Source organism: Chionomys nivalis, chromosome 18 (genome assembly GCF_950005125.1).
Source record: "Chionomys nivalis chromosome 18, mChiNiv1.1, whole genome shotgun sequence".
NCBI lineage: Eukaryota > Metazoa > Chordata > Mammalia > Rodentia > Cricetidae > Chionomys > Chionomys nivalis.
The window spans coordinates 5,841,021-5,868,818 of record NC_080103.1 but is presented as its reverse complement, the minus strand read 5'-3'; the positions used below and the strand labels follow the sequence as shown (position 1 = coordinate 5,868,818).

At 45.2% G+C, this 27,798-nt stretch overlaps 1 protein-coding gene across 1 annotated transcript in view; it reads right to left on the bottom strand.

Moving 5' to 3' along the window:
• Nup210l (nucleoporin 210 like) overlaps positions 1-27,798 on the bottom strand; it is a 105,324-nt gene extending 77,526 nt beyond the window's left edge. The window contains exons 1-8 of the mRNA XM_057793822.1: positions 27,608-27,798; positions 25,683-25,819; positions 14,061-14,192; positions 12,387-12,477; positions 11,254-11,404; positions 4,694-4,826; positions 3,083-3,241; positions 552-620 (exon numbers count right to left, since the gene is read on the bottom strand). Coding sequence (XP_057649805.1) covers positions 552-620; positions 3,083-3,241; positions 4,694-4,826; positions 11,254-11,404; positions 12,387-12,477; positions 14,061-14,192; positions 25,683-25,819; positions 27,608-27,798 — 1,063 coding nt within the window. The remainder of the gene's footprint in view (positions 1-551; positions 621-3,082; positions 3,242-4,693; positions 4,827-11,253; positions 11,405-12,386; positions 12,478-14,060; positions 14,193-25,682; positions 25,820-27,607) is intronic.

The window sequence follows — 27,798 nt, the reverse complement described above, 5'->3', positions numbered from 1 at the left end:
TCCGTGGTCCCACTCCTGGCTGCTTGGGGAGGAGTACTAGGGGCAGCCTTATCAGAGGAAGGCTGTCACTGTGGGCAGACTTAAGGTTCCAACAACCTCCACCTTCTGCTTGTGGGCACAGTCGTGTGTGCCCAGCTGCTGCTCCAGCGCACACCTGCCAGGTGCCACGGCCATGGTGTCTCGTCAGAGCAGCAGAGAAACCAAGCAGGATGGGGCTCGCTTGTCACCCCAGCACTCGGAGTTCAAGGCCAGCCTGATTTCCAGAGCAGATTCCAGGACAGCCAGGGCTACACAGAGAGACCTTGTCTTAGAAAAACAAAACAAAGTAAAAAACAAAAGAAGGAAAGAAGCCGGGCGGTGGTGGTGCACGCCTTAATCCCAGCACTTGGGAGGCAGAGGCAGGTGGATCTCTGTGAGTTCGAGACCAGCCTGGTCCACAAGAGCTAGTTCCAGGACAGGCTCCAAAACCACAGAGAAACCCTGTCTTTAAAAACCAAAATAAATAAATAAATAAATAATTTGACTCTCTGAAAGTCATTATCTAAAATTACCTAAATATCCAGGCTCTACGACACATATGGTAGCGTTTGGCAGTCCAGATACAGAGCGCATATGGACATCTTAATTTTTGCTAAGGAAGTTATCTGAGCCAGTACTGGGTACAAAAAGAAAGATGAGCCACTGAGGAAAAAAGTAAATGTACAAACAAAACTACACACACACACACACGCCTGTGTTTCATTTTCTTTGGAAAGCCAAAACTTAAATATGAACACTTCTGAGAAAAGCCTGAGGGCAGTCCAGCAAGATTCAATAGAAACATGCAGCTGCTGCTAAGCCTGAAGCCAAGCTTGATCCCCAGGACCCACACGGTAGGAGAAGGCTGGCTCCCACTGCTGTTACCTGACTCCACACACACACACGCACACACACACGCACTCACGCACACACACTGCTGTGAGAATACGCACACACACACTCCACTGCTGTGAGAACACGCACACACACACTCCACTGCTGTGAGAACACGCACACACACACTCCACTGCTGTGAGAACACGCACACACACACTCCACTGCTGTGAGAACACGCACACGCACTGCTGTGAGAACACGCACGGCCATCTGGCTCACATTCTGCTGCCCTCCTCCACATACTCCATCAGCAAACTTGCTGCCATCGGCTCCCTACAGCTCCACTTCCTCCTCTTCAACGTGCAGTCATGTGCAAGTTTCTTTTCTCTTCTCTGGCAGAGGATGTCGACAGAGGATGTCGATCAGCTGTCAGACTTGCCCAGCAAGATGAAACCTTGGGATCCATCCCCAGCTCCACCTAACCCAAAGTGGTGGTACCCACCTGCAGCTGCAGCACTTGGGAGACGGGGAGGATAAAAACTCCTGGATATCACCTACTACATCATGAGGCCAGCCTGGGCTACATGAGGCCTGTCTCTTCGTGTCTTTTTGTAATTTCTATCTGCTTTTCTTCTTTTCAAAACTGAGCTACTTTTACTGACAATGTGACCCAGACGTCCTATTTCTAGTCTTTTACCTTTATTTTCTTATTTTAGTTATTTTTATTTTATGTGTATGGGTGTCTGCATGTATAGTATGTCTGTGTCCCGTGTGCAAGAAGTGCCTGAGGAGGCCAGAAGAGATGATCAGATCCCTTGAAACTGAAGTTATAGCCACCATGAGAATACACAGGAATCGAACCTGGGTCCTCTGAAAGAGCAGCCAGTGTTCTTAACCACTGAGCCACGCCTCTAGTCCCAGGTTTGTTTGTTTGTTTGTTTGACAGTCTTGCAATGTAGCAGCCCAGGCTGGCTGAATGAACAGCAGTCCTGCCTTGGCCACCAGGAGCACCGTGCTTGGCACCACAACCAGCTTAGGCTTTCAGCTGTTTTTGGATTAGTCAGAAACTTGACATACATATATTATATGTCATATATATACACATATATAATTATATATGTATAATTATAATTATACATATATAATTCTGCTAGGGAATCAGGGACACACCTGCCACTCAGATGGCATCCAGGAAGCAACCATTCTTCTGTAGGTATGACATTTTAGATGCTTTAAGATAACTAACAGCTGGCCATGCTGACAAAGGAATACAATCCTAATATTAGAAAGTGAAACCGTGTCTCAAAAAAGAAAATTGTGAGCCGGGCGGTGGTGGCGCACGCCTTTAATCCCAGCACTCGGGAGGCAGAGGCAGGCGGATCTCTGTGAGTTCGAGACCAGCCTGGTCTACAAGAGCTAGTTCCAGGACAGGCTCCAAAGCTACGGAGAAACCCTGTCTCAAAAAAACAAAAAAAAAAACAAAAACAAAACAAAAAAAAGAAAATTGTGTGTGTGTGCGAGTGTGTGTGGGTGTGTGCGAGTGTGTGCGGGTGTGTGCGAGTGTGTGTGCGAGTGTGTGCGAGTGTGTGTGTGGGTGTGTGTGCGGGTGTGTGTGCAGGTGCCCTCGGAGCCTGGAAGAAGGCAGATGCCCTAGCACTGCAGTTACAGGTGTTTGGGAGCTACCAGACACGGGCGCTGACCTCAGGTCTTCCGGACCAGCAGCAAGTCTGTTAACTGATGAGTCATTTCTCCAGTCTTATCATCACTTTTTAAAAATTAATTTATTTATCCTTTTATTTATTTATTTATTTATTGGATTTTTTTCGAGACAGGGTTTCTCTGTAGCTTTTGGTTCCTGTCTGGAACTAGCTCTTGTAGACCAAACTGGCCTCGAACTCACAGAGATCCACCTGCCTCTGCCTCCCGAGTGCTGGGATTAAAGACGTGCACCACCACCACCCAAATTAATTTATTTATTTAATGTGTTTTACCTGCATGCATGTCTGTGTGAGAGAGCTGGAGTCCCTGGAACTGGACTTACAGACAGTTGTGAGCTGCCATGAAGGGGCTGGAATCGAACCCAGGTCCTCTGAAAGGGCAGCAAGAGCTCTTAACCATCCCTTCAGCCCCACTCCCATAATCATTTTTAATAAGGTATTTTACCAAGAACCGTGCCTTCTATGCTCAGAGAAGTTTAGTTTGGCCACTAAAATTGACAAAAGGATACTTTTATGGACAAAGACAAGGTTAGTTTGGCCCAGATGGAGAGCGGTGACCGTGGCTGTTTTCTCATCCAGGAGAGCCACTTTCCCAGAAGTAGAACAATTATTCGTACATCTGTGGTCTTGCAATTCCAATGTGTAATGTTCCAGGGGAAATTTCACCTCTGCAAGACATGAAAGACGCATGAACCGTCCAAGACAGTGGTGTCCAGTGTAGTGTGAGGGAGACAGACAGACAGCTGTAACTGTCCAGGACAGTGGTGTCCTAGACCTTAAACCCACAGCAGGATCTCTTTCTGGTCCCTTCTTCTTTTTCTTTTCTTTTCTTTCTTTCCTTTTTCTTTCTTTCTTTCTTTCTTTCTTTTTTTTTTTTTTTTTTTTTTTTTGCTTTTTTTTTTTTCAAGACAGGGTTTCTCTGTGGCTTTGAAGCCTGTCCTGGAACTAGCTCTTGAAGACCAGGGTGGCCTTGGACTCACAGATCCACCTGTGAATTAAAGGCATGTGCCATCACTGCCTGGGTTCTGGTCCCTTTTTCACAAGGATGAATCTGCACGGCCACTGGGAAGAAGGGATGCTCTGACCTAACTGGTAACTTATACACTTGAAAACTAGTGAGCCACTGAGTTTGTGACTGCACCCCTGTAATCCCAGCACCTGGAAGGAGAGACCAGAAGATCAGGAGTTCAAGGCTAGCCTCAGTCACCCTGAGTTTAGCTGAGATACTGTCTCAAATGACAGCAACAGCTGGGCACGGTAATGCATACCTTTCATTCAAGAATACAGGAGGGAGGCAGGCAGATCTGTGAGCTCAAGGCCAGCCTGGTCTATGGAGAAAGTGCCAGGACAGTCATGGCTAAGTAAAGAGACCCTACTGCTAAAAAAGAAATAAACAAACAAGGCAGCATAGGAGCTAAAGAGATGACTCAGTGGTTGAAGGTGTGCACTGCTCTTCCAAAGGAGCAGGGCTCAGGACACAGTATCCACATCAAGTAGCTCACAACAACATGCACTCCAGCTCCAGGGGATCTACTGCCCTCTTCAGGACTCAGTGTGCACCTACACTCACATGTATACATAACCATACACAGATAAATACATATATACATAATTAAGATTAAAATACATCTTTGTAAAAACAGCAACAGCAAAGCAAACAAACATGGTGACCTGGGCAGATCACCACTCAGCAAGCAAAGGGCTAAGTTAACAGAGATCAGATAGCCTTTTTGTTTTTGTTTTTGTTTTTTCAAGACAGGATTTCTCTGCATAGCAGTCCTAGCTGTCCTGGAACTTGCTTTGTAGACCAGGCTGGCCTCGAACTCACAGAGACCCACCTGCCTCTGCCTCTGAGTGGTGGGATTAAAGGTGTGCGCCACCATCGTCCAGCCAGATAAGCTTTTCTCACTTCCCCTATCAGCTGAAAATTCTGGGCTGTCACCTTAACAGTGGGCACAAACGCTGAAGCTAAGTGTCATAACTAAAGCTGAATTATGTCAATAAGCTCTTTGGAATATGCAGACTTGAGGTACTTAGAAGCATTTTTCCCACAACATCTGAAACACAAAGAAGCCGTGTGGCCGTGGTTTGTGCACCGAGGGAAAGCTACGCCGTCTTACCTGTCATTCTTCCCTGAATCATTTTTGCAACCTGGTATTTAATATAGGCTCCTACTAAGAGGTACGTATCGTGAGATGGTATAAGAAATATGTTCTCCAGAACAAGCAGACGGATCAAGGCTGCCGAGACTTTCTAAAAGAGGAAGGAGAAGAAAATTTCCATAGGCAAAAGTCATTAAGCTCCCACCCCTTGTTCAGAGCCTACTTTTTTTTTTTTGAGACAGGGTTTCTCTGTGGTTTTGGAGCCTGTCCTGGAACTAGCTCTTGTAGACCAGGCTGGTCTCGAACTCCCAGAGATCCGCCTGCCTCTGCCTCCCGAGTGTTGGGATTAAAGGCGTGCGCCACCACGCCCGGCCAGAGCCTACTTTTTTAAAAAACGATTTATTTATTTGTATGTTATATGCATTGGTGTTTTGCCTGCATGTCCGTGTGTGGGTGTCAGATCCCCTGGAACTGGAACTACAGACAGTTGTGAGCTGCCATGTGGGTGCTGGGAATTGAACCCGGGTCCTCTGGAAGAATAGCAGTACTCTTAGCCTCTGAGCCATGTCTCCAGCCCCAAAGCTTACTTTTAATAAGCTAAAAAGTAGCTTTTACACTTATGTGTTTGCTTTTACGTGTGTGGAAATGTGGCTGTCACAGGACAACTTGCAGAAATCAGTTCTCTCCTTCCGCCACGTGGTGCTCAGGATCTTACGCAGGTTGTTAGGCTTGGCAGCCAGGTGCTCTTACCCACTGAGAGATCGCATCTGCTCCCTTTTTTATAAGTTTAAAAAATATATAAAGAGCAAAAAAAATTTTTCTAATAATCACAAATCATTTCAGGTTAACCTGAAAGTGGCCATGAAACCATCTAACAGAGATGCAGTCTGTTAATCCAGAGTTCTCCAGCTCTAGCTCTGTCTGTCTCTTTCTCCCTCTTCCTCTCTCCCTCTCTTCAGTCACCCCCCCACCCCGCTGACAGACCCTGCTGTGCAGGTTAAAGCAAAAGGGAAGCAGGTGCAAAAGGCAAATGCAGCATCCCCTCAGCCCCTTTCCTTTCTTAAAGAGTTTACTGTTTATTTTAGCCAAGCAGTGGTGCACACCTCTAATCTCAGCACTCCAGAGGCAGAAGCAGGGGGATCTCTGAGTTTGAGGCCAGCCTCACGTACAGAATGAGTTCCAGGACAGTCAGGGCTACACAGAGAAATTCTGTCTGGGAGGGGGTGAGTTTTAATGTGCATGGGTATTTTACTTGCATGTATGTCTGTGAACTATGTGTGTGCCTGAGTCCTTTGGAGGTGAGAAGAGGGTGTTGGATCCCCTGAGAACGAAATCATAGATGGTTGTGAGCTGCCATGTGGGTGCTGGGAATTGAACCTGGGTCCTTTGGAAGAACAGCTAATGCTTTTAACTGCTGAGCCAGCTCTCCAGCCTGATTCTTATTAAAAGCCAGCATTGTTCTACCCCAGCATCAGTTTATTGGGTTGTTTAGTAGGATGCACACACAGTTGTTCTTTGGTCATGGAAATTAAATGCTTATCTAAGTTAAATGTATCTAATACATTTCTTAATGTATTTTCATATATATATATATATATATATATATATATATATATATATAGTCTTTTGAGACAGGGTTTCTCTGTCCTGGAACTTGCTCTGTAGGCCAGGCACTCCTGGAACTCACAGAGATCCACCTGCCTCTGCCTCCTGAGTGCTGGGATTGAAGGCGTGCAGCACCACTGCCTAGCTGTTAGTTATAATTTATAAATACATTACAACAGGAATCTGGGTATGATCCTACAAGGCTATAATTCCACGATTTAAGATCCTGAGACAGGAGGAACAGAAGTTTGAGGCCAGTTTGGCTACAAAGAGGGACTCTACCTTAAAAACCAAAACAGACCCAGAGCTGGGGAGATGGCTCAGCCAGTACAGCCCTTGCAGACAAGCATGAGGAGCCGAGGGCATGCTGGTGCATTTGTCATCCAAGCTCGAGGGAGTGAACAGCTGGATCCCCAGGTACAACCTGATCAGTGAGCCTCAGGTCACCGAGATTCTGAGTTCAGAAAGAAGGGGAGTGGCTCTTGAAGTCTAAGGACGGCCTCTGGTCTTTAGAAACACACCAGAGGAAAACCCGCACTAAAACAAGTAAGTAAGAAAGAGCTGAGGGTATAGCTTAGTAGTAGAGTACATGCATGCAATCCCAGTACTAGGTGGCTGAGCTTGAAGGATCACTCTAAGTCTGAGGCCAGCCTGGGCTACAAAGTGAATTCCAAGCTAGTCTGGACTACTGTCTGGAAAACCTATGGACACAGAGGCACACGCCTTTAATTCTAACACTTGGGAGGCAGAGGCATGAGGCTCTCTGTGAGTTCAAGGCTAGCCTGGTCTACATAGTGAGCTCAGAACAACCAGAGCTACAGAGAGACCCAGTCTCAAAAGAAAAACAAACGAAAAACTAAAAACTGGCTGAGAAATGGCTCAGTTGTTATATGCTTGCTGTGCAAACTTGAAGATCTAAGCTCAGTTCCCAGTACCCATGTAAAACAGTTGGGCACAGTGGATTGCAGAGCTAGGGAGGTAGAAAGTCAGGAGGATGTCTGGGCCTTGCAGGACCCAGCCAGTCTAGCCAACCCAGTGAGCTCTAGTCTCAGTGAGAGAGACTCTGTCTCAAAAACTACGGTGGAGAAATGACTGCGGAAAGACACCCTAACATCCACCACTGGCATCCACACACGTCAGCACAAACACACCTACATTAAATCAATTAGTCAATCTTTGGGTAAATATAAGTACATTGCACCGAAACTAAGGACTCAAAAGAGGCTCATGAAGCTATGAGCTGACCCAGTGAGTAAAGGCTCTTGTCGAGCAAGCCTGCAGGATCTAAATTTGAGCCTTTCAACCCACATAAAGATGGGCAGAAGGGGACAGACGCCACAACACTGTCCTCCGACCTTCACACAAGTGCTACTAACAAACAAACAAATTAGGACATTTTAAAATGTTTAAAACAGAAGTTTAGAGAAAAATAAAGTTGTGCTAGAGAGATGGCTCAGGGGTTCAGAGCACTGGCTGCTCTTGCAGAGGTGCTGAGTTCAATTCCCTGCAACCACATGGTGGCTCACAACCATCTACAGTGGGGCCTGGTGGCCTCTTCTGGCCTGCAGGCATACATGCAGACAGAATACTGAATACATAATAAATATATAAATTTAAAAAAAAAGAAAGAAAAATGAAGTTAACGGCAAGTCACTAATAAATGCCAGCAAACCAAATAAAGGTGAGACAGGCAAACACGGGGTTCTTGGAAGATGCAGCGCCCCGTGTTCCAAGTCCTCTCATTTGACCAGAAAAGATGAAGTTCCAGATGGCGACTCATGTGAGACAGCGTGTCTACGTCCCTTCTGTGTCTTTTGTTTTGGATAGGCTCTCACTTATGTGGCCCAGACTTCAAACTCACTATGCAGTCGACCATCTGGAATTTGTTTTTTTTTTTTAAGATTTATTTATTTGGGCCGGGCGGTGGTGGTGCACACCTTTAATCCCAGCACTCGGGAGGCAGAGGCAGGCGGATCTCTGTGAGTTCGAGACCAGCCTGGTCTACAAGAGCTAGTTCCAGGATAGGAACCAAAAGCTATGGAGAAACCTTGTCTGTCTCGAAAAATCCAAAAAAAAAAAAAAAAAAAAAAAAGATTTATTATTTGGGCTGGAAAGATGGCTCAGAGGTTAAGAGCATTGCCTGCTCTTCTAAAGGTCCTGAGTTCAATTCCCAGCAACCACATGGTGGCTCACAACCATCTGTAATGGGTGCCCTCTTTTGGCCTGCAGGCATACACACAGACAGAATATTGTATACATAATAAATAAATAAATAAATATTTATTTATTTTTTAAAAGATTTATTTATTTATTTAAGGTTTATTTGTTGTTTATTTTATTTATTTATTATTTTAAGATTTATCTGTGTGCATATTTGCCTACACACCAGAAGAGGGCACCAGATCTTCCTAACAGATGGTTACAAACCACCATGTGGTTGCTGGGAATTGAGCTCAGCTCCTCTGGAAGAGCAGCCAGTGCTCTTAACCTCTGAGCCATCTCTCCAGGCACGATCATCTGGATTTCTAAGCTGCATCCAAGGTTAAAACACTGTTGGAGGAGATAGCTCAGCAGAGTGCTGATGTACAACCATTAGGACCTAAATTTGAACCCCAGCCCCTACATAAACGTTGGGTTCAGTGGCACACTCCTGTAATCCCAGTCTGGGGAGATGGAGAAAGGAGTTTCCCTGTAATTCACCAGCTAGCTGAGCAGAAGAGCCCCAGGTTCAGTGAGAGAGCCTGTCTCAAAACATAAGGTAGAACGCTGGCTACCATCTCCCTCTCATAATGTCCCCAGATGCCATAAGCAAGCAGCTCTCTTGTTGTGGGATATTATTTTAAGATGTGTTCATTTGTTTATGCTGTAGAACATTTGTTTAATGATGCAAAGATGTGCTGCATTATTTTCTGTTGCATTTGTTTAACTCTGAAGCTATGTCACTTGGCCTGTCTAAACACCTGACTGATCTAATAAAGAGCTAGGCAGGAGAGAGGATAGGCAGGGTTGGCAGGCAGAGAATAAATAGGAGGAGCAATCTAGGCTGCTGGGCAATATTATTTTAAGCTGTGTGACTTTTGTTAATGCTTCATTTGTTTGACTTGGTAAAACTGTGATTCTTTGCCCGTCTAAAAGAGCTGATGGTCCTAATAAAGAGCTGACCGGCCACTGGCAAGGCAGGAGCAAGGATGGGCGGGGCTGGAAGACAGAGAGGCTAAGCAGAAGGAAAAACAAGGAAGAGGAGGAGCAAGGAGAGAACAAGTTGAAGAGACCCGTCAGCCACGGAGTGAGAGTGAAGTAAAATATACAGAAGTAAGAAAAGGAAAATGTGCAGAGGCAAGAGGTAGCTGGGATAATGAGAAAAGCTGGCTATAAACAAACCAAGCTAAAGCCAGGCATTCATAACTAAGAATAAGCTCAGTGTGTGATTTATTCAGGAGCTATGTAGTGGCCCCTGCCAAAAGAGTAAGACATCACACTATACTAGGCTCTAAAGAAAAGGAGAAGAGAAAGAGAATGCTAGGCAGGGGCCAGCCACCCAACCACACAACCAGCCAGAGTAAGAAGGGAAGAAAGATATATAGAACAAAGAAAGGTAAAAAACCCAGAGACAAAAGGTAGATGGGAGCTGGACCATGGTGGTGCACACTTTTAATCCCAGCACTCGGGAGGCAGAGGCAGGCGGATCTCTGAGTTTGAGGCCAACCTGGTCTACAGAGTGAGTTCCAGGACAGCCTGGGCTACACAGAGAAACCCTGACTCAAAAAAGAAAAGAAATCAAAAGATAGATGGGGTGATTTAAGAAAAACTGGCTAGGAATAAGCTAAGGTCAAGCATCATAAGTAAGAATAAGTCTCCGTGTATTTATCTGGGAAGCTGAGTGGCAGGCCCCCGACTACATTCTCCTCCAGTCGCGGCTTCTGCCCCAACACAGGCTATAGAAATGTGGATTCTCCAGCTGATTGGAGACTAAAACCAATTAGTGACCAAAACAATTATGTTTCCTATTCTGAAAAATAAAAGGGGACCGGATTGATGTCTAGTGTTAAGAACACTAGTCGCTCATGCAGGGGACCTGGGTTCAATTCCCAGAATCCTCTGTAACTCCAGTCGCTGGCATCTTCCTGCTTCCAAGAACATCAGGCACACATGTGGTGCACACACATGTGCATGCAAACACCCGTAACTTTAAACTAAAGACACTTTAAAATAATTTTTAAAAATTTAAATAACAAAAGCTTTGGACTGGGCATAGTAGTGCACACCTTTTTAAAAAATTTTTTCACGCCCACTGGTTTGCCTGTGTGAGGGCATTGAATCCTCTGCAACAGGAGCTGCAGACAATTGTGAGCTGTCACGTGGGTGCTGAGAACTGAACCTGGGCCGTCTGGAAGAGCAGCCAGTACTCCTAACTACTGAGCCATTTCTCCAGCCCTGGTAGTGCATACCTTTAATCCCAGTACTCAGGAGGCAAAAGCTAAAAGATCTGTAAGTTGGAGACCAGCTTGTGTAGCTTTGGAACTGTCCTGGAACTCTCTCTGTAGATCAGGCTGGCCTCAAACTCACAGAGATCCGCCTGCCTCTGCCTCCCATAGTGCTGGGATCAAAGGCGTGCGCCACCACTGCCCGGAGCAGTTAGCTATTTTTAACGGAGAATGTCAGTACATGGGGCGGCTCAGTGGTGAGGCACTGCCTACCATGTACAAGGCATGGATTTGATCCTCAGCATCAGAGTCACACTGTGTAGCCCCGGCTGGCCTGGAATTCACTCCGTAGACCAGACTGGCCTCAAACTCATAGAGATCCAGGCTTTGTCTCCTGAGCGCTGGGATTAAAGGGGTGTGACACCACAGGAGGTGAGAAACGGCTTTTTCAAAATGATGCCCATCGGCCCAGATAACAGCGAGTTAGCGGTGTCTACTCTATTCCCCACGGGAAGACTTCGGAAGGCTGTTTCTAACGCAGCTGTTTACCTTGTAGAACGGCTCATGAATTCGGACTTTCACAACAGCAGCTCCAGTTCTCATCCCAGACACCAGAACCACGTCTCCTTGTCGCTCCTCTTTTTCCATCTCAGCTATATAGTCAGGGGGAGAATATTCTGCTTCCGAGAATTTCAGGATCCTAGACACAAAGTAAGATTTGTCTCTAGTAGGAGTCAGTCTTCTAAACTTTAGTTTCTATGAGGTCTGTTCATGTAAATAGTTCTGAAATACCTTTGCTTGCTTGTGGGCTTTTTGAAACAGTATAACCCACGCTGGCCTCGAACTTGGATTTGAAACAATGCAACCCAGGTTGGCCTCGAACTGGGATTTGCTATGTAGCAGAGGCTCGCCCTGAACGACTACTGTTTTCTTTTTTCAAGACAGGTTTTCTCTGTGTAGCCCTGGCTGTCCTGGAACTTGATCTATAGACCAAACTCAGAGATTCACCTGCCTTTGCCTCCTGAGTGGTAAAATTAAAAGTGCCCACTACTTGCCCAGCTCACCCTGAACTTCCAGTCCCCCTGCTTCAGCACCTCTACCCCCAACTCCCAGTATTAGGATTATAGTTCTGTGCCACCGAGCCTGATTTGAGTTTTTAATTTCTGATTTCCAGAAGGGCTAGCCTATGGTTAAGACTGCTATTGAACTATAATTTAGGCTGTCTGTGATCTGTTCTTTGGTACTGAAAACAGAATGCTTGTTGTTGTTGTTTTAATTTTTCTTAAGGTGTCCCGACTATGTAGCCCTGGCTGGTCTGGAACTCACTATGTAAGCCAAGTTAGTTTTGAACTCACAGAGATCAGCTTGCCTCTGCCTTCTGAATGCTGGGACTAAAGGTGCTTGCTAAATCGATGGGCTAATGATCTCACTCAGTTTCAGCCTGTGCCAACAGCTTGAGCTCACGGGTTTCCCAACAGAGGCTCAAAGGAACTCTCACGTAGGTTCTCACATTCATCCCCTCTGTCTTTCTACCAAAGATATTTGCCCTAGTGAATGTATCTGTTTAAAAATTTCCAGACAGCAGGCTTATCAAGGTCCACACAGACGGCTGCTGTGCCCAGGGTTTCACAGGGACGCGTCGTCGTCAGAGCCAGGTGGTCTATGTCAGGGTTCAGCTTTACCTAATTTTGCTAAACAGCTCTTCTCTTGCTGACTCGTCCTGGGCAATGCTCCACTCAAACACCATGCCTGCCAGAGTGCTGAACGTGTTCCCTGCAGAGCAAGCCAAAAGCAGTGAGATAGAGTCATATATCCAAAACATTCCAGTGATGACTCGACGGAAACACACACATGAAGACCCTTACAAGACAACGTGAGTGCGGCTTCCAACAGACTGGCATTTAATTATTTATTTAGGTTTTCCAGACAGGGTTTCTCTGTGTAGCCCTGGCTGTCCTGGAACTAGCTGTGTAGACCAGGCTGGCCTCAAACTCACAGACCCACCTGCCTCTGCCCCCTGAGTGTTGGAATAAAGGTGTGCACCCCATGGCCCGGCTCCAACAGGCTTTCTAAAGTAGAATGGACCCATGTAGACTCACTGCCAGCTGCAGGCACACTTAACCCTGGTTCCTTCAAAACAAGTTGTCATAAAACTAGATTCCAAAAGTTATTTTTTCATGTCTTAAAAATTAGACCAGTCTTGGGCTATGAGGTGGTGGGAAGGCAACTCACAGTGGGAGCCTGACCGCCTGAGCGCCATCTAGTAATGGTGAAAGGAGAGGGCTGTCCTCTGATCTGCACGTGCATGCCATAGCATACATGCGCCTATGTGCACTCACACAGACAACACAGTAAAAGAAATCTTAAAACCTGTTTACTAAATAATTTACAAGTATAAGGGTGATGACTTTTTAAATATCGTTTTACAACATCAGTATAGCATATTTAAGGCAACATATCAGGCGGTGGTGGCACAGGCATTTAATCTCAGCACTCAGGAAGCAGTACTGGGCTGATCTCTGTGCATTGGAGGACAGCCTGGCTGTGTAGTCAGTTCAGCCAATAGCTGCTGAGATACCAGCCCATTGGGGCGTGGTCTCTCTCTCTTTAAAAAAGCTGCCACTGCCCTCCGCTTGCTCCCTGGCTTCAGCGAATAGGCTCCCTTCCTGACTGAGCAGAGGGCTGTTGTCTGGGACGGTGATCTGTAAGTTTTTCCCACTTAAATAAATAACCATTCTATTAATCATAATTCCATACTGGTGTGGGATTGTTTGTGACTTATGCCTTCACAGACCCGACCAATTTTTTTTTTTTTTTTTTTTTTTTTGGTTTTTCAAGACAGGGTTTCACTGTAGCTTTAAGCCTGTCCTGGAACTAGCTCTTGTAGACCAGGCTGACCTCGAACTTAAAGAGATCTGTCTGGGGGGCTGGAGAGAGGCTCAGTGGTTAAGAGCATTGCCTGCTCTTCCAAAGGTCCTGTGGCTCACAACCATCTGCAAAGAGGTCTGGCGCCCTCTTCTGGCCTTCAGGCATACAGACAGAATATTGTATACATAATAAATAAATATTTTTTTTAAAAAAAATCTGTCTGCCTCTGCCTCTCGAGTGCTGGTATTAAAGGTGTGTACCACCACTGCCCAGTCTGACTAATTTCTTTTAAAGTCCAGAAATAACTAGAAATAATAGCAGTAGTTTTGTTTTTGTTTTTTGTTTTTTGTTTTTGCAAGAAGGCAGCTGATACATTGAACTATGTTCTGCACTGCCAACCCTCCTGCATGTGAGCCCCAGATGAGAAAACAGGTCACATCCACAATCTGCTAGCAGTTTCCGAGCTCAGCCCTCCTCTGGCTCCTTACCTTGAGCATCCAGAGCCCTCACCATCAGCTCCAGGGGTGCATCGTCCACATACAGCTCCCGGGTGCGAGATACAATTTCTATGCTGTCTATAACATCGACCTTAACATCACAGCGCAGCTCATGGTCGGTCACTGCAAGGGACAAAGAGCTGACTATTTAAGGAAATTTGTCACCAATCTATTAAATGTCTCAAAATACTCAGAGTTTAAAGATTATACAAGGTCAGCAGCCAGAGCTATGTAGAGAGACTGGCTCAAAAAGTCAAAAAAAGGAAGCTCCGTTTCATGACAGGGCTGTGTGGGGAAATGTCCTGCCGAGCCTGAGGACGAGAGAACTGAATTTTTTTTTATTTTAAATTTTATGTGGATAGGTGTTTTGGCTGCATGTAAGTCTATGTACTATGTTAATGCAGTGCCTCAGGAGGCCAGAAGGAGATTTTGGATCCCCTGGAATTGGAGTGCAGGTGGCTGTTCTTCCAGAGGTCCTGAGTTCAATTTCCAGCAAACCACATGATGGCTCCCAAACGTCTCTAATGAGATCTAGTGCTCTCTTCTGGCATGCAAGCATACATGCAGTCAGAAAGACAGTATATATAATAAATAAATATATATTAAAGAGAGAGAGAGGGATGCTTCTCTGCTAAGAGCTGTGTGTCAGGCCCATCCCTGAATTCCTGCAGAATTATATGCTAATGTTTCTTGTATGCCAAGTTCCTAACCAATCCAAAAAGGCCTGAAAGATATACTGGTTGCAGTGACTAACACCTAGAATCCTGGCATCTTAGAGGCTAAGGCAGGAAGATTGCTGCCCGTTCAACCAGCCTGAGCTGCTATACAGCAAGGCCCTGTCACAGAAAATCCCACAGTGTGTGTCACTGAGGGACCTGTTTTACTCCTTGTCTTTTTTTTCTTCAACACATGATGTGGTTCATTTAATGCAGTAGTGATTTTTTTCTTTTGCAACAAAAGTTGGTGGTGAGGGTTCTTTAAAACATATATTTAGCCGGGCGATGGTGGCGCACGCCTTTAATCCCAGCACTCGGGAGACAGAGGCAGGCGGATCTCTGTGAGTTTGAGACCAGCCTGGTCTATAGAGCTAGTTCCAGGACAGGCTCCAAAGCCACAGAGAAACCCTGTCTCGAAAAACCAAAAAAAAAAACCCAAAAAAAACCCAAAAAAACAAAACAAAAAAAAACATATATTTAAATAACTTTACATTTACATATAACATCTTAGAAAAAAAGCAGAGAACTCAATCCCACACACCTCAGAACCCCAAGCACACATTTAATAACACATTATTAAAAGAGACAAAGGACTCAACAGATTTTGTCTGTTGGTTTGTTAATGGGGAGGGGATGCCACAGGTGGCTCACATTTTGGGTTGAGGGGGGCTCTTTATTATCACTTTTGTGTTTGTCAAAACTAATATATAAAAATTATATATATAAGTTTTGAAGGAAACCAGACTTTGAAGTTTCCGTACAGTTCCTGATTTTTACAAGAGTTCCTTCTGAGTTCAGGCTCCCGTACCAATGCCTGGGCCAGATCCTGGTCCTGGGAGAGAGAGGGAGAAGAGTCAAGGTTGTGGAGAGTGGTGCAGCAGGCTTTGGGCAGTATGTACCAGGTAAGGTGGGCTCTTGGAAGTGACAGTTAACAATGGTGTGGACTACGTGAATAGTAAGGGGGAGGGGCAGCAGTGGCTTCTTTCCTGAGGGGCTTAAGTCTACACAGTTGTCTCTGGGGTCAGGTCTCCCTAGTTTGGATATACAGTCTTCTGGAAGCTTAAGATGTCATGGAATCATAATGTAGAAAACTGAATTCCTAGTGGCACTGAAGAAGCACGGACAACAGATCACACAGACCTTCCCACAAGGTGCCAGCTCGAGGGGACTTAGGAACGAGCAGAGGGAGCAAGAGTGACCCAAGAGTGACCCTGGTGGGGAAAGCAAGGCCACCGAGCTGAGATCTAGAGAGGTCTGGAGCTGAAAACAAACCTGCCAGGCTGCAGGGATCAAAGGGAGCAGCTCCACTAATTAGACATCTTATCCGAATCCCAGCACTCAATCATGCGGATCTCTTGAGTCTGAGGCCAGCCTGGTCTACAGAGTGAGTTCCCAGGACAGTCAGGGCTACACAGAGAAACCCTGCTTCAAAAAAAAAAAAAAAAACCAAAAACCAAGCCTAAACCAAACCCAAACCAACCAAACAACTCCCCCGCCCCGGGAAAGACATCTTATCTTATAAAGTCATTGCAGTGTTTCTAGTGGAAGGACTGCGACTTAGGTCACCCACGTGGGGCAGTGGGCAAGTGCAGCGAGGTCTGTCAGGAGGATTTGCTAAGAGGCACAGGGATGGACTAGGGGGACCGTAGCAATGCAGAATAGTTATGAAATTGAGATTCCTGTTGGGGTGTGAAGCATCTGAAGGGAAGAGATGCCAGCCTCATGGGTAGAGGGATTGAGGATGGGTAGAACTGAGAAGCAATGTTTGATATTCCTTGTCTTTTTTTTAATATTTATTTATTTTATTATGTATACAATATTCTGTCTGTGTGTCTGCCTGCAGGCCAGAAGAGGGCATCAGACCTCATTTCAGATGGTTGTGAGCCACCATATGGTTGCTGGGAATTGAACTCAGGACCTTTGGAAGAGCAGGCAATGCTCTTAACCGCTGAGTCATCTCCCCAGCCCCCTATTCCTTGTCTTTTTAAGTGGAATTTTTTTGTTTTGTTTTGTTTTGTTTTGATTTTCGAGACAGGGTTTCTCCTAGCTCTTGCAGACCAGGCTGGCCTCGAACACACAGAGATCCGCCTGCCTCTGGCTCCCAAGTGCTGGGATTAAAGGCGTGCGCCACCACTGCCCGACTTTTTTTTTTTTTTTTTGGTTTTTGAGACAGGGTTTCTCCATAGCTTTTGCTTATTTCTTTTTTTTTTTTAAATAATTTATTTAATTTTATGGACATTGGTGTAAGGGCTTCAAATCCCCTGAAACTGGAGTTACAGACAGTTGTGAACTGTCATGTGGGTGCTGCGAATTGAACCCAGGTCCTCTGGAAGAGCAGTCAGTGTTCTTAATCACTGAGCCATCTCTCCAGCTCCCCTCTCCATAGCTTTTGGAGCCTGTCCTGGAACTAGCTCTTGTAGACCAGGCTGACCTCAAACTCACAGAGATCTGCCCGCCTCTGCCTTCCGAGTGCTGGGATTAAAGGCGTGCGCCACCACCGCCTGGCTTAAGTGAAATTTAAAAAAAATATTTTAGAAAATGAGAGTAACAGGTTTTTGGTTGGGTTTGTTTGTTTTTTGAGGTAGGGTTACCTAGTAGCTATGGAGCCTGTCCTGGAACTCGCCCTGTAGTCCAGGATGGCCTCGAACTCACAGAGATCCACCTGTCTCTGCCTCCAGAGTGCTGGGATTAAAGGTGACCACCACCACCCAATGGTTGTTTTTTTTTTAATTTATTTATTTAGATAAGTAAAATTGTGATACTGTATGGGAACTGAACTTATGAGCCTCTAATCTGTGTGTAGTGGTCAGAGGACAACTTGAGAGCGTGGGTTCCTTCCCACACGTGCATGCCTGAGATCAAACTCAAGCTGTCAGGCTTGGCAGCAAAGACCTCTGCCGAATGCACCATCTGACCAGCCCTCTGGGTTTGTTTGTTTGTTGTTCCCACCTCTTTGGACTCTGAACTCTGATTTTGTTTTGTTTTTAGTTACTTTATTTCCTTAAGACAGGGTCTCAACGCTGGGCAGTGGTGGTGCATGGCTTTAATCCCAGCACTTGGGAGGAAGAGGTAGGAGGATCTCTGTGAGTTCAAGGCCAGCCTGGTACAAGAGCTACTTTCAGGACAGGCTCCAAAGCAACACAGAGAAACCCTGTCTCGAAAAACAAAACAAAACAAACAGAAAGACAGGGTCTCATTGTGCAGCCCCGGCTGGCTGGGAATTCAGAGCCCCGTGTGTTGTTTAGGTCTCCAGACAGTCTCACCATGGGGTCCAGGATGGCTTCCATTTAGGATCCTCCTGCCTCTGTTTCCTGAGTGCTGGGATTACAGGCCCATGATGCCATGCCCAGTAACAGACTTTTACTTCAGAAAACACTATATATATATATATATATATATATATATATATATATATATATATATGTATTTTTTTTTTAACACAAGTGACATTAAGAACTGAATTTAACTGTAACTCCAGCACCCAAGGAAGTAGAAGCAGGTGGACCTCAAGTTAAAGGGTACCCTGAGTTACACACACACAATAAATCCTAGGTCACCCTGGTGACATAAACTAAGACCTCAGTGCAAAAAAGAAATTGAATTTGCCATATTGAAACTACTTTATGTGTTTGGATGTTTTGCCCGTATAAATGCTTTGTGCCATGGGCAAGCACTACCCTTGGAGGCCGAAAAAGGACAAAGGCCCCTGGAACTGGAGTCATGAAAGGCTCTGAAGTGCCCTGTGAGTGCTGTGAATTGAATCTTGAGCCTCCAAAAGAGCAGCCAATGCTCTGGCTTCTTAGCTGCCTCTCCAGCCCTATAACAGCTTTTCATGTGGACGGGGCTGGACAACAAGAGGACATGCAAAAGATGATGAAGGTCAGGCTTTGACGAAAACTATTCCTACGTGCGTGGACATGTGTGTCATAGTAGCCGTGTAGATGTTAGTGGACAATTCTGTGACTTGGTTCTCTCCTTCCACCTTAACATGGGTTCCAGAGATCAATCTTAGGCCGTCAGGCTTGGTGACGAGTGCCTCTACTCACCAAGTCGTCTCACCAGCCCAGGTCTGTCCTTCTGACAGCAAAGTTACAAATAAACAAGGAGAGATGTCTCGAATGAGTCCAGACTGGAGCTGAAGCTATCAGCATGAGTTCACATGCATTTTAATCATATATATGCAGCTAGACACATGCAGAAATAAATATAGAGACGTGTACACACAGGCTGGCATGTGCATGTTTCTCTCTTAACTCTGTCTTATAAGAGAACCTAGAAACTGGGACACTCCCTTAGCAACAAGCACACTAGCATCTAGAACTTGCTGTCTAAATATAACTCTAGAGCTCAAAAGCAAGGAAGTGCTGTGCTAGGAATATAGCTTAGTTGCTAGAGTTTTTGACTAGCATGAAAGAAGCCAAGGAGCCGGGCGATGGTGGCGCACGCCTTTAATCCCAGCACTCGGGAGGCAGAGGCAGGCGGATCTCTGTGAGTTCGAGACCAGCCTGGTCTACAAGAGCTAGTTCCAGGACAGGCTCCAAAACCACAGAGAAACCCTGTCTCGCAAAACCAAAAAAAAAAAAAAAAAAAAAGAAGCCAAGGGCTTGATCTCCAGCACTGCAAAAGTACAGCCCGGTGGTGCACACTTGGAATCCTAGGGCTGGGGAGAGGGAGGCAAAAGGACCAGAAGTTCAAGGTCAAGTTTCCCTATATAGTAAACCAGAAGCCAGAAGTGGCTATATGAGACCTTATCTTTAAAAAAGGGGGGGGGGCAGTTCCATAAAAAAAAAAAATACCAAAAATAAGGGCACATTCAAAGCACACAGAAGCTAACCTGCAGGACACCACAAGTAGAAAATATGAATTCCCACAGTATTAGTTTTCTTTCCAAGGCTGTGACAAATCACCAAGACCAAAAGCAACTAAAGCGCAGGAAAGACTTTTTCATCTTATAGACTATAATCCATCATTGAGAGCAGTCTAAACAGGAACCTAAGTAGGAATCTGAAACCAGAAATCATGAAGGAACATTGACTCACAGGCTCATATAGAGGATGGGACCACTGCCCAGGGGATGGTGTCACCCACAGAGGTCTGGTCCCTCAGACATCAATTAACAACCTAGACAGAACAATCTGACTAGGCAGTCCTTCAGTTGAGATTCCCTTCTCAGGTGACTCGCTTAAGCCGTGTCAAGCTGACAGTTAACGGAGAATTATAACCCTGTCCCCACATAGCTAAATCCACACTGATGTAAGCAGCCGAGAAAGGTACTCAATGGGGAGATGCTATATGGAAGATGTAAGACTTCTTTCTTTCATTATACTAACCACTAAACATAGAAGAGATGAGGGAAAGGAAGTGACCATCTGAACGGCATAGCACAAAGATGCATGGAGGACAGGTATGGTGGTATACAACTGTAATCTCAGTATTTGGGAGACAGAGGCAGGAGGATTGCTACAAGTTTGTTGTAATAGGAGCGGCTGGGCTGCGTCCCCGGCACCCAGCCGCCCACATGGCTAGCTTATGCCCCGAAATAATTACACGGAAACTGTATTCTTTTAATCACTGCCTGGCCCATTAGTTCCAGCCTCTTATTGGCTAGCTCTTACATATTGATCTAACCCATTTCTAATATTCTGTGTAGTACCACGAGCTGGCTTACCAGGAAAGATCTTAACCTGCGTCTGTCTGGAGTGGGAGAATCATGGCGACTCACTGACTCGGCTTCTTTCTCCCAGCATTCTGTTCTGTTTACTCCACCCACCTAAGGGCTGGCCTATAAATGGGCCTAGACAGTTTCTTTATTAATTAACCAATGGAAGCAACAGAGAAGATACAAGACCCACCTCCATCACAAGTTCTAGGTAGACCTGGGCTACACAGTGAGATAACCTGTTTCAAAAACCAACTGAACAAACAAAAAGATCCACCTGGAGCAGTGGTTCTCAACCTCCCTGAAGCTGTAAACTTTCAATATGGTTCCTCATGTTGTAATCCCCAATTTTTTTTTTAAATATTTATTTATTTATTTGTTATGTATACAATAGTCTATCTGTGTGTATGCCTGCAGGCCAGAAGAGGGCACCAGACCTTATTACAGATGGTTGTGAGCCACCATGTGGTTGCTGGGAATTGAACTCAGGACCTTTGGAAGAGCAGGCAATGCTCTTAACCACTGAGCCATCTCTCCAGCCCTGTAATCCCCAATTATAAAATTATTTGTTACTACTTCATAACTGTAATTTTGCTATGGTTATGAATTGTAATGTATTTGTGTTTTCTGATGGTCTTTGGCAGCTCCTACACACTGAGTTCCTGATCCAAGGAGAGACCCTGTCTCAAAAATAAAATGAAGAGCAATTGAAAAAGACACAAGAAGGTAAGCTCTGGCCTCCAATGAAGATGCATATACCACACACACACACAAACACATTATGCACTCTGCAATCTTTGTGTTTAAAAGGTTGAGGCAAGAGTATCATCAGTAGTTCAAGGCTAGCCAAGACTAAGAGACCCTGTCTCAAAAACAAACAAATAAACAAAACTGAAACAAAAAGAAAACCCAAGAACAGAGTCAACGCAATGCCCATCAAAATCCCAGCAAAATTCCTCAAAGACCTCAAAAGAACAGTACTCAACTTCATATGGGAAAGCAATAAACCCAGGATAGCCAAAACAATCCTGTACAATAAAATAAAACTTCTTTTTGTTGTTGTTTTTGTTTTTTAAGACAGGGTTTCTCAGTGTAGCTTTTAGAACCTGTCCTGGCACTAGCTCTTATAGACCAGGCTGGCCTCGAACTCACAGAGATCCACCTGCCTCTGCCTCCCGAGTGCTGGGATTAAAGGCATGCACCACCACCACCCAGCTATAAAAGAACTTCTGGAGGCATCACAATCCCTGACTTCAAACTCTACTACAGAGCTACAGTACTGAAAACAGCCTGGTACTGGCATAAGAACAGACAGGAGGATCAATGGAACCGAATAGAAGACCTCGATATCAATCCACACATCTTCGAACACCTGATCTTTGATAAAGAAGCAAAAAATATCAAATGGAAAAAAGAAAGCATATTTAACAAGTGGTGCTGGTATAATTGGATATCAACATGTAGAAGAATGAAAATAGACCCATATCTATCACCATGCACAAAACTCAAGTCCAAATGGATCAAAAATCTCAACATAAAGCCAGCCACACTGACTTTATAGAAGAGAATGTGGGAAGTACACTTGAACGCATTGGCACAGGGAACCACTTCCTAAATAGAACCCTAGCAGCACAGACACTGAGAGAAACAACTAATAAATGGGACCTCCTGAAACTGAAAAGCTTCTGTAAAGCAAAAAACATGGTCAACAAGACAAAACGACAGCCTACAGAATGGGAAAAGATCTTCACTAACCCCACATCAGACAGAGGTCTGAGCTCCAAAATATAATCCAATGCCGGGCGGTAGTGGTGCACGCCTTTCATCCCAGCACTCCGGAGGCAGAGGCAGGCGGATCTCTGTGAGTTCGAGGCCAGCCTGGTCTACAAGAGCTAGTTCCAGGACAGGCACCAAAAACTACAGAGAAACCCTGTCTCGAAAATAAAAAAAAAAAAAAAAAAAATCACATAATCCAATAAAAAAAAAATGGAGTGCAGACCTAAAGAGAGAACTCTCAACAAAGGAATCTAAAATGGCTAAAAGACACTTAAGGAAATGTTCAACATCCTTAGTCATCAGAGAAATGCAAATCAAAACAACACTGGGATTCCATCTTACACCTGTAAGAATGGCCAAGATCAAAAACACTGATGACAACTTATGCTGAAGAGGTTGTGGGGAAAAGGGAACACTCCTGCATTGCTTGTGGGAATGCAAGCTGGTACAACCCATTTGGATGTCAGTGTGGCGATTTCTCAGAAAATTAGGAAACAACCTTCCTCAAGACCCAGTAATACCACTTTTGGGTATATATCCAAAAGATGCTCAATCATGTCACAAGGACATGTGCTCAACTATGTTCATAGCACCTCTGTTTGTCATAGCCAGAACCTGGAAACAATCTAAATGCCCCTCGACCGAAAAATGGATAAGGAAAATGTGGTATATTTGCACAATGGAGTACTACACAGCAGAAAAAAATAACAGCAACTTGAATTTTGCAGAAAAATGGATGGAGCTAGAAAACATTATTTTGAGTGAGGTAACCCAGACACAGAAAGACAATTATCACATGTACTCACGCATAGGTGGTCTTTAAACATAAAGCAAAGAAAGCCAGCCTACAAACCACAATCCCAGAGAACTTAGACAACAATGCGGACACTAAGAGAGACTTACAAAGATCTAATCTACATGGGAAGTAGAAAGTAGAAAAAGACAAGATCTCCTGAGTAAATTGGTAGCATGGGGACCTTGGGGGAGGACTGAAGGAGGGAGGGGAATGGCAGGGAGGGGAGCAGAGAAAAATGTAGAGCTCAATAAATATCAATAAAAAATGTATAAAAAATAAAAATTAAAAAAGGAGCTAGTGGAACAAGCATAAACCAAGGCTGAGTATTCATAACTTAAAAAAAAAAGAAACCCAAGAACCAGAAAGTAGTGGTGCATGCCTCGAGTCCCAAGAGACAGAGGCAGGTGGATCTTGTGAGTTCAAGACCAGCTTGGTCTACAGAGTGAGTTCCAGGAAAAAAAGGAACACACAGAGAAACCCTGCTTCGAAAGCCAAGCAAACAAAAGAAACCCAGGTGTGGGTGTGCATGCCTTCAAATTTAGCACTTGGGATGCAGAGGCAAGAAGATCTCTGTGAATTTGAGGCCAGCCTGGTCTACATAGGGAGTTTTCGACTAGTCAGGGCTATGTAGTGAAACCTTGTCTAAAAACAAAAAACAAAAACCACAATACACACACACACACAAAACCATAGGTAAGCTTGCTCCCCAACTTGACAATCTGAGCTCAAGTCTGGGGGCTCACATGGTACAAGGCAAGAACCAACTCCTAAAGCTGTCCTCTAACCTCCACACGCATGTCATTTCCTACACACCACCTCCCCACACACATAAATGTAACTAAAAATGCTTTTAGGCAAAGTATGACACATGTCTTTATTCCAGCACCTGGGAGTCAGAGATAGGTAGATCTCTATGAGTTTGGGAGAAACCTCAAACAAACAGGGCTGGAGAGATGGCTCAGAGGTTAAGAGCGTTGCCTGCTCTTCCAAAGGTCCTGAGTTCAATTCCCACCAACCACATGGTGGCTCACAACCATCTGTAAAGGGGTCTGGTGCCCTCTTCTGGCCTGCAGGCATACACACAAACAGAATATTGTATACATAATAAATAAATAAATAAATAAATATTTTTAAAAAATCAAACAAACATACATACACACACACAAAAAAAAAAAACAGCCAAAATAAATAGAATGGAAAAATTATGCCATGAAGTTTTAAAACCATATTCATTTTACATGTGTGTGCACACACGAGCGTGTACAGGGGCACATGTCATGTCTGTTGTCCACGAGGAAGGAGAGCGACACTTGTGGCTTCAAAGACGTTAATAACTCGCCACATCAGTGCTCTCTGATCCTTGCAGCCCTGACCAGTCAGGACAAGGACTCAGGAGCCTCACTTCCCCTGACAGCCCGGGCAGGGACAGAAGTGGGGTTTATAAGCAGAAAAGCCACAAACATTTGTTGCCAAGTTACAGTCACAGCTTTCGCCCTCAGGAACCAAAGACTGGGGACTTTCCCTGTGTTCCATCACTGTCAACCAACACAGTGCCCAGCCAATCAGCGTCATTTCTTCTTCCTGTTGTTAGAAACAGCTGTAATGTTTTAGAGAACTAGAGGCATAACAGACGGTTTCTAGTGTCTAAGGAGGGGTTGATCAGTCATTGGAAAGCTCCCAGTTCCCCTAGGGCTTGGGAACCTGAACTTTGTTTCACCCTACAGGTAAAATGGAGTCTCCTGTCAAAGCCAAGGTGTTTTCGCCTGCTCCCTTCAGAGATCAGAGCACAACCTTTAGGATTTGGTTCTTTTCCTTCTCCCTCAGGTTGTCAGGATGGACAGCAAGCATCTACTGGCCCACAGTATTATGATTTATATCAGAAATCTCTTTTCTTTAGGTTCTTAATACTTGAAGCACAATTGTGTCAATCATTTTTTTAAAATATTTATTTATTTATTTATTATACAATATTCTGTCTGTGTGTATGTCTGCAGACCAGAAGAGGGCACCAGACCTCATTACAGATGGTTGTGAGCCACCATGCGGTTGCTGGGAATTGAACTCAGGACCTTTGGAAGAGCAGGCAATGCTCTTAACTGCTGAGCCATCTCTCCAGCCCTGTGTCAATCATTTATATAAGACATTATCCTTTTTTTTTTTTTTTTTTTTTTTTTTTGGTTTTTATCGAGACAGGGTTTCTCTGTAGCTTTGGTGCCTGTCCCGGAACTAGCTCTTGTAGACCAGGCTGGCCTCGAACTCCCAGAGATCCGCCTGCCTCTGCCTCCCGAGTGCTGGGATTAAAGGCGTGCGCCACCACCGGCCAGCTTAAAACATTATCTTACTCACCTTTGCTTTTAACATAGCCTTTTCTTGCCTGGCATGGTGATGTACATCTTTAATCTCTGCGTATCTGAGGGCAATGAATGAGCACCTGTGAGTTCAAGGCCAGCCTGGATTACACAGTGTGTACCAGGGCTAGGCAGGCCATTTCAAAACTCCAAATAAATGGCTGGACATGGTGGTACCCACCTTTGATCTTAGCACTCAATAGGCAGAGGCCAGCCTGGTCTACATACTGAACTCCAGGCCAGCCAGGGCTAGATAGTGAGACCCTGTCTGAAGGAAACAACAGTCACAAAACCAAACAAACAAATCCCATAACATACCTACTTCTCGAGCAAGAATAATGCTGCTGAGGTGGATTGGTTGGGTGGATTCAGCAACAAGAACAGCTCTTTGGGAACAAGAGGTGCCGTTTTCATAAGAAGGCTCAATGGTTACTACATCGTGGTGAGTGGAATGCCTGCCAAAGCAAACGGTTTAGAGCATGAAATGCGAGCCAAGCAATGATGGCACAGGTCTCTAATCCTAGCACTCAGGGGCTGGAGAGATGGCTCAGAGGTTAAGAGCACTGGCTGCTCTTCCAGAGGTCCTGAGTTCAATTCCCACCAACCACATGGTGGCTCACAACCATCTGTACTGAGATCTCGTGCCCTCTTCTGGCATGTGGGCATGCATGGAGGCAGAATATTGAATACACTTGGGAGGCAGAGGCGGGTGGATTTCTGTGTGTTCGAGGCCAGCCTGGTGTACAAGAGCTAGTTCCAAGACAGCTAGTTCCAGGACAGCTAACCCTGTCTTGAAAAACCAAAGGAAAAAAAAGAGCATGAAATGCTTGGGTCAAGGCAACATCTGGAAGAAAGGTCCGCACTTCTCCCATGCTACATATGACTAGGTATGCCTAAAGATACTCTTGAAAACTGTCAGAGGACACAAGATTAAAACAGGTGGTTTCTCCTGCAAAGATCTAAAATGCTATATTCCTCCCAGGATGGCTAATAAAAAGACTCGCCAGTCAGTGGAGGCACACACAATTAATCTCCAGCACTTAGGAGACAGAGGCAGATGAGACCAGCCTAGTCTATAGAGTGTGTTCCTAGATGTCCAGGGCTACACCCTGTCTCAAAACAAAACAAAACAAAAAGACTCACACAGTGGGAAATAACACTGGGTCTATGTTTGCAACACGATAGGACTTCTCTTGAGAAAAGATTTCCTGTAAGTCCCAAAATTGAGGCGCTATCTAAGATGGAAAGGTTGCCTACTTCCTGAGACCAAACAAAAATACAACTCTCCGCTGGGCGGTGGTGGCGCACGCCTTTAATCCCAGCACTCGGGAGGCAGAGGCAGGCGGATCTCTGTGAGTTCGAGGCCAGCCTGGTCTAGAAGAGCTAGTTCCAGGACAGGAACCAAAAAGCTATGGAGAAACCCTGTCTCGAAAATAAAAAAAAAAAAAAAAAAAAAAAAAAAAACCTCTTCTGGATGAAAAGCTCTCAGATTCCTGAATGATGGCCATCACACAGGTCCTCTACAAGCCTAAGTTCCTTATCCTTCCTCATGAAATGAGACTTGAAATTCTTGTACTCTGAGATAAAAACCTCACTGCTTCTCATGGAAGGCAGGAAAGGGGGCTGGGGAAGCAGTTCCTCGGCAGAGGGCTTGCCTAGCGTGTGCAGAGCCATAGTCCAACCCTCCGTCTGCAAAGATACAGAATGGGGAAATCTCTTTCATTTAGGATTATTTTAGTTAAACTCCCTTACAATTCTGGTAGCCGCATGACCTGGGTTCTCTTAGAGTCAGGAAGGTCATTAACCCAGGACAAACTACCCTGCTTTCTTCCCTCTTCCGTTGCACCAGGGGAAGGGAGCTCTGCTCACGGGCGGATCTCATTTTCAGGCATGATGATCGTTGTTACTCTAGTTTTGTCGTTGCTCAGGGTCTTCTAATGTGGCTCTCACTTCACCTGTCTTTGTTTCCATCATAAATCCTTCAAATTGGGGGAAATAAATGGCAGCAGTGTCTGGCATAGGGCTTGCCTGTGCCGACATTGCTTACACGGGCTGTCTCAGCAGGGAGGCAGACTCGCATCCTAGTACTTTTCTTACTTAAAGAGCCTCCAATTTAGGGTCTATTCCTTCCAAGGATGCCACATCCAGGCCCCTGCACACTGTGGGACCACACCTCATTCCTGTAAGCCTGTCCCTCTTCACTGTGGGGGGACAAGATCCTGGGAACCTCTGGCGCCCCTCACCAAGTGTAGCAGCCGCGCTGCGCTTCCAGCAAGAAGGGCACCCGGCCTGGCTCCCGGCTGAACGGCAGTAACACTTGCGGCACATTGAGTTTGTTGGCCAAGGTCCCAACTAAAAACAGGAAGAGGTGGTGTGGGGTCAAGCAGAAAAGGTGCCTAAAGCTTTGGGTTGCAGCAGCCCTAGAGACAATCAT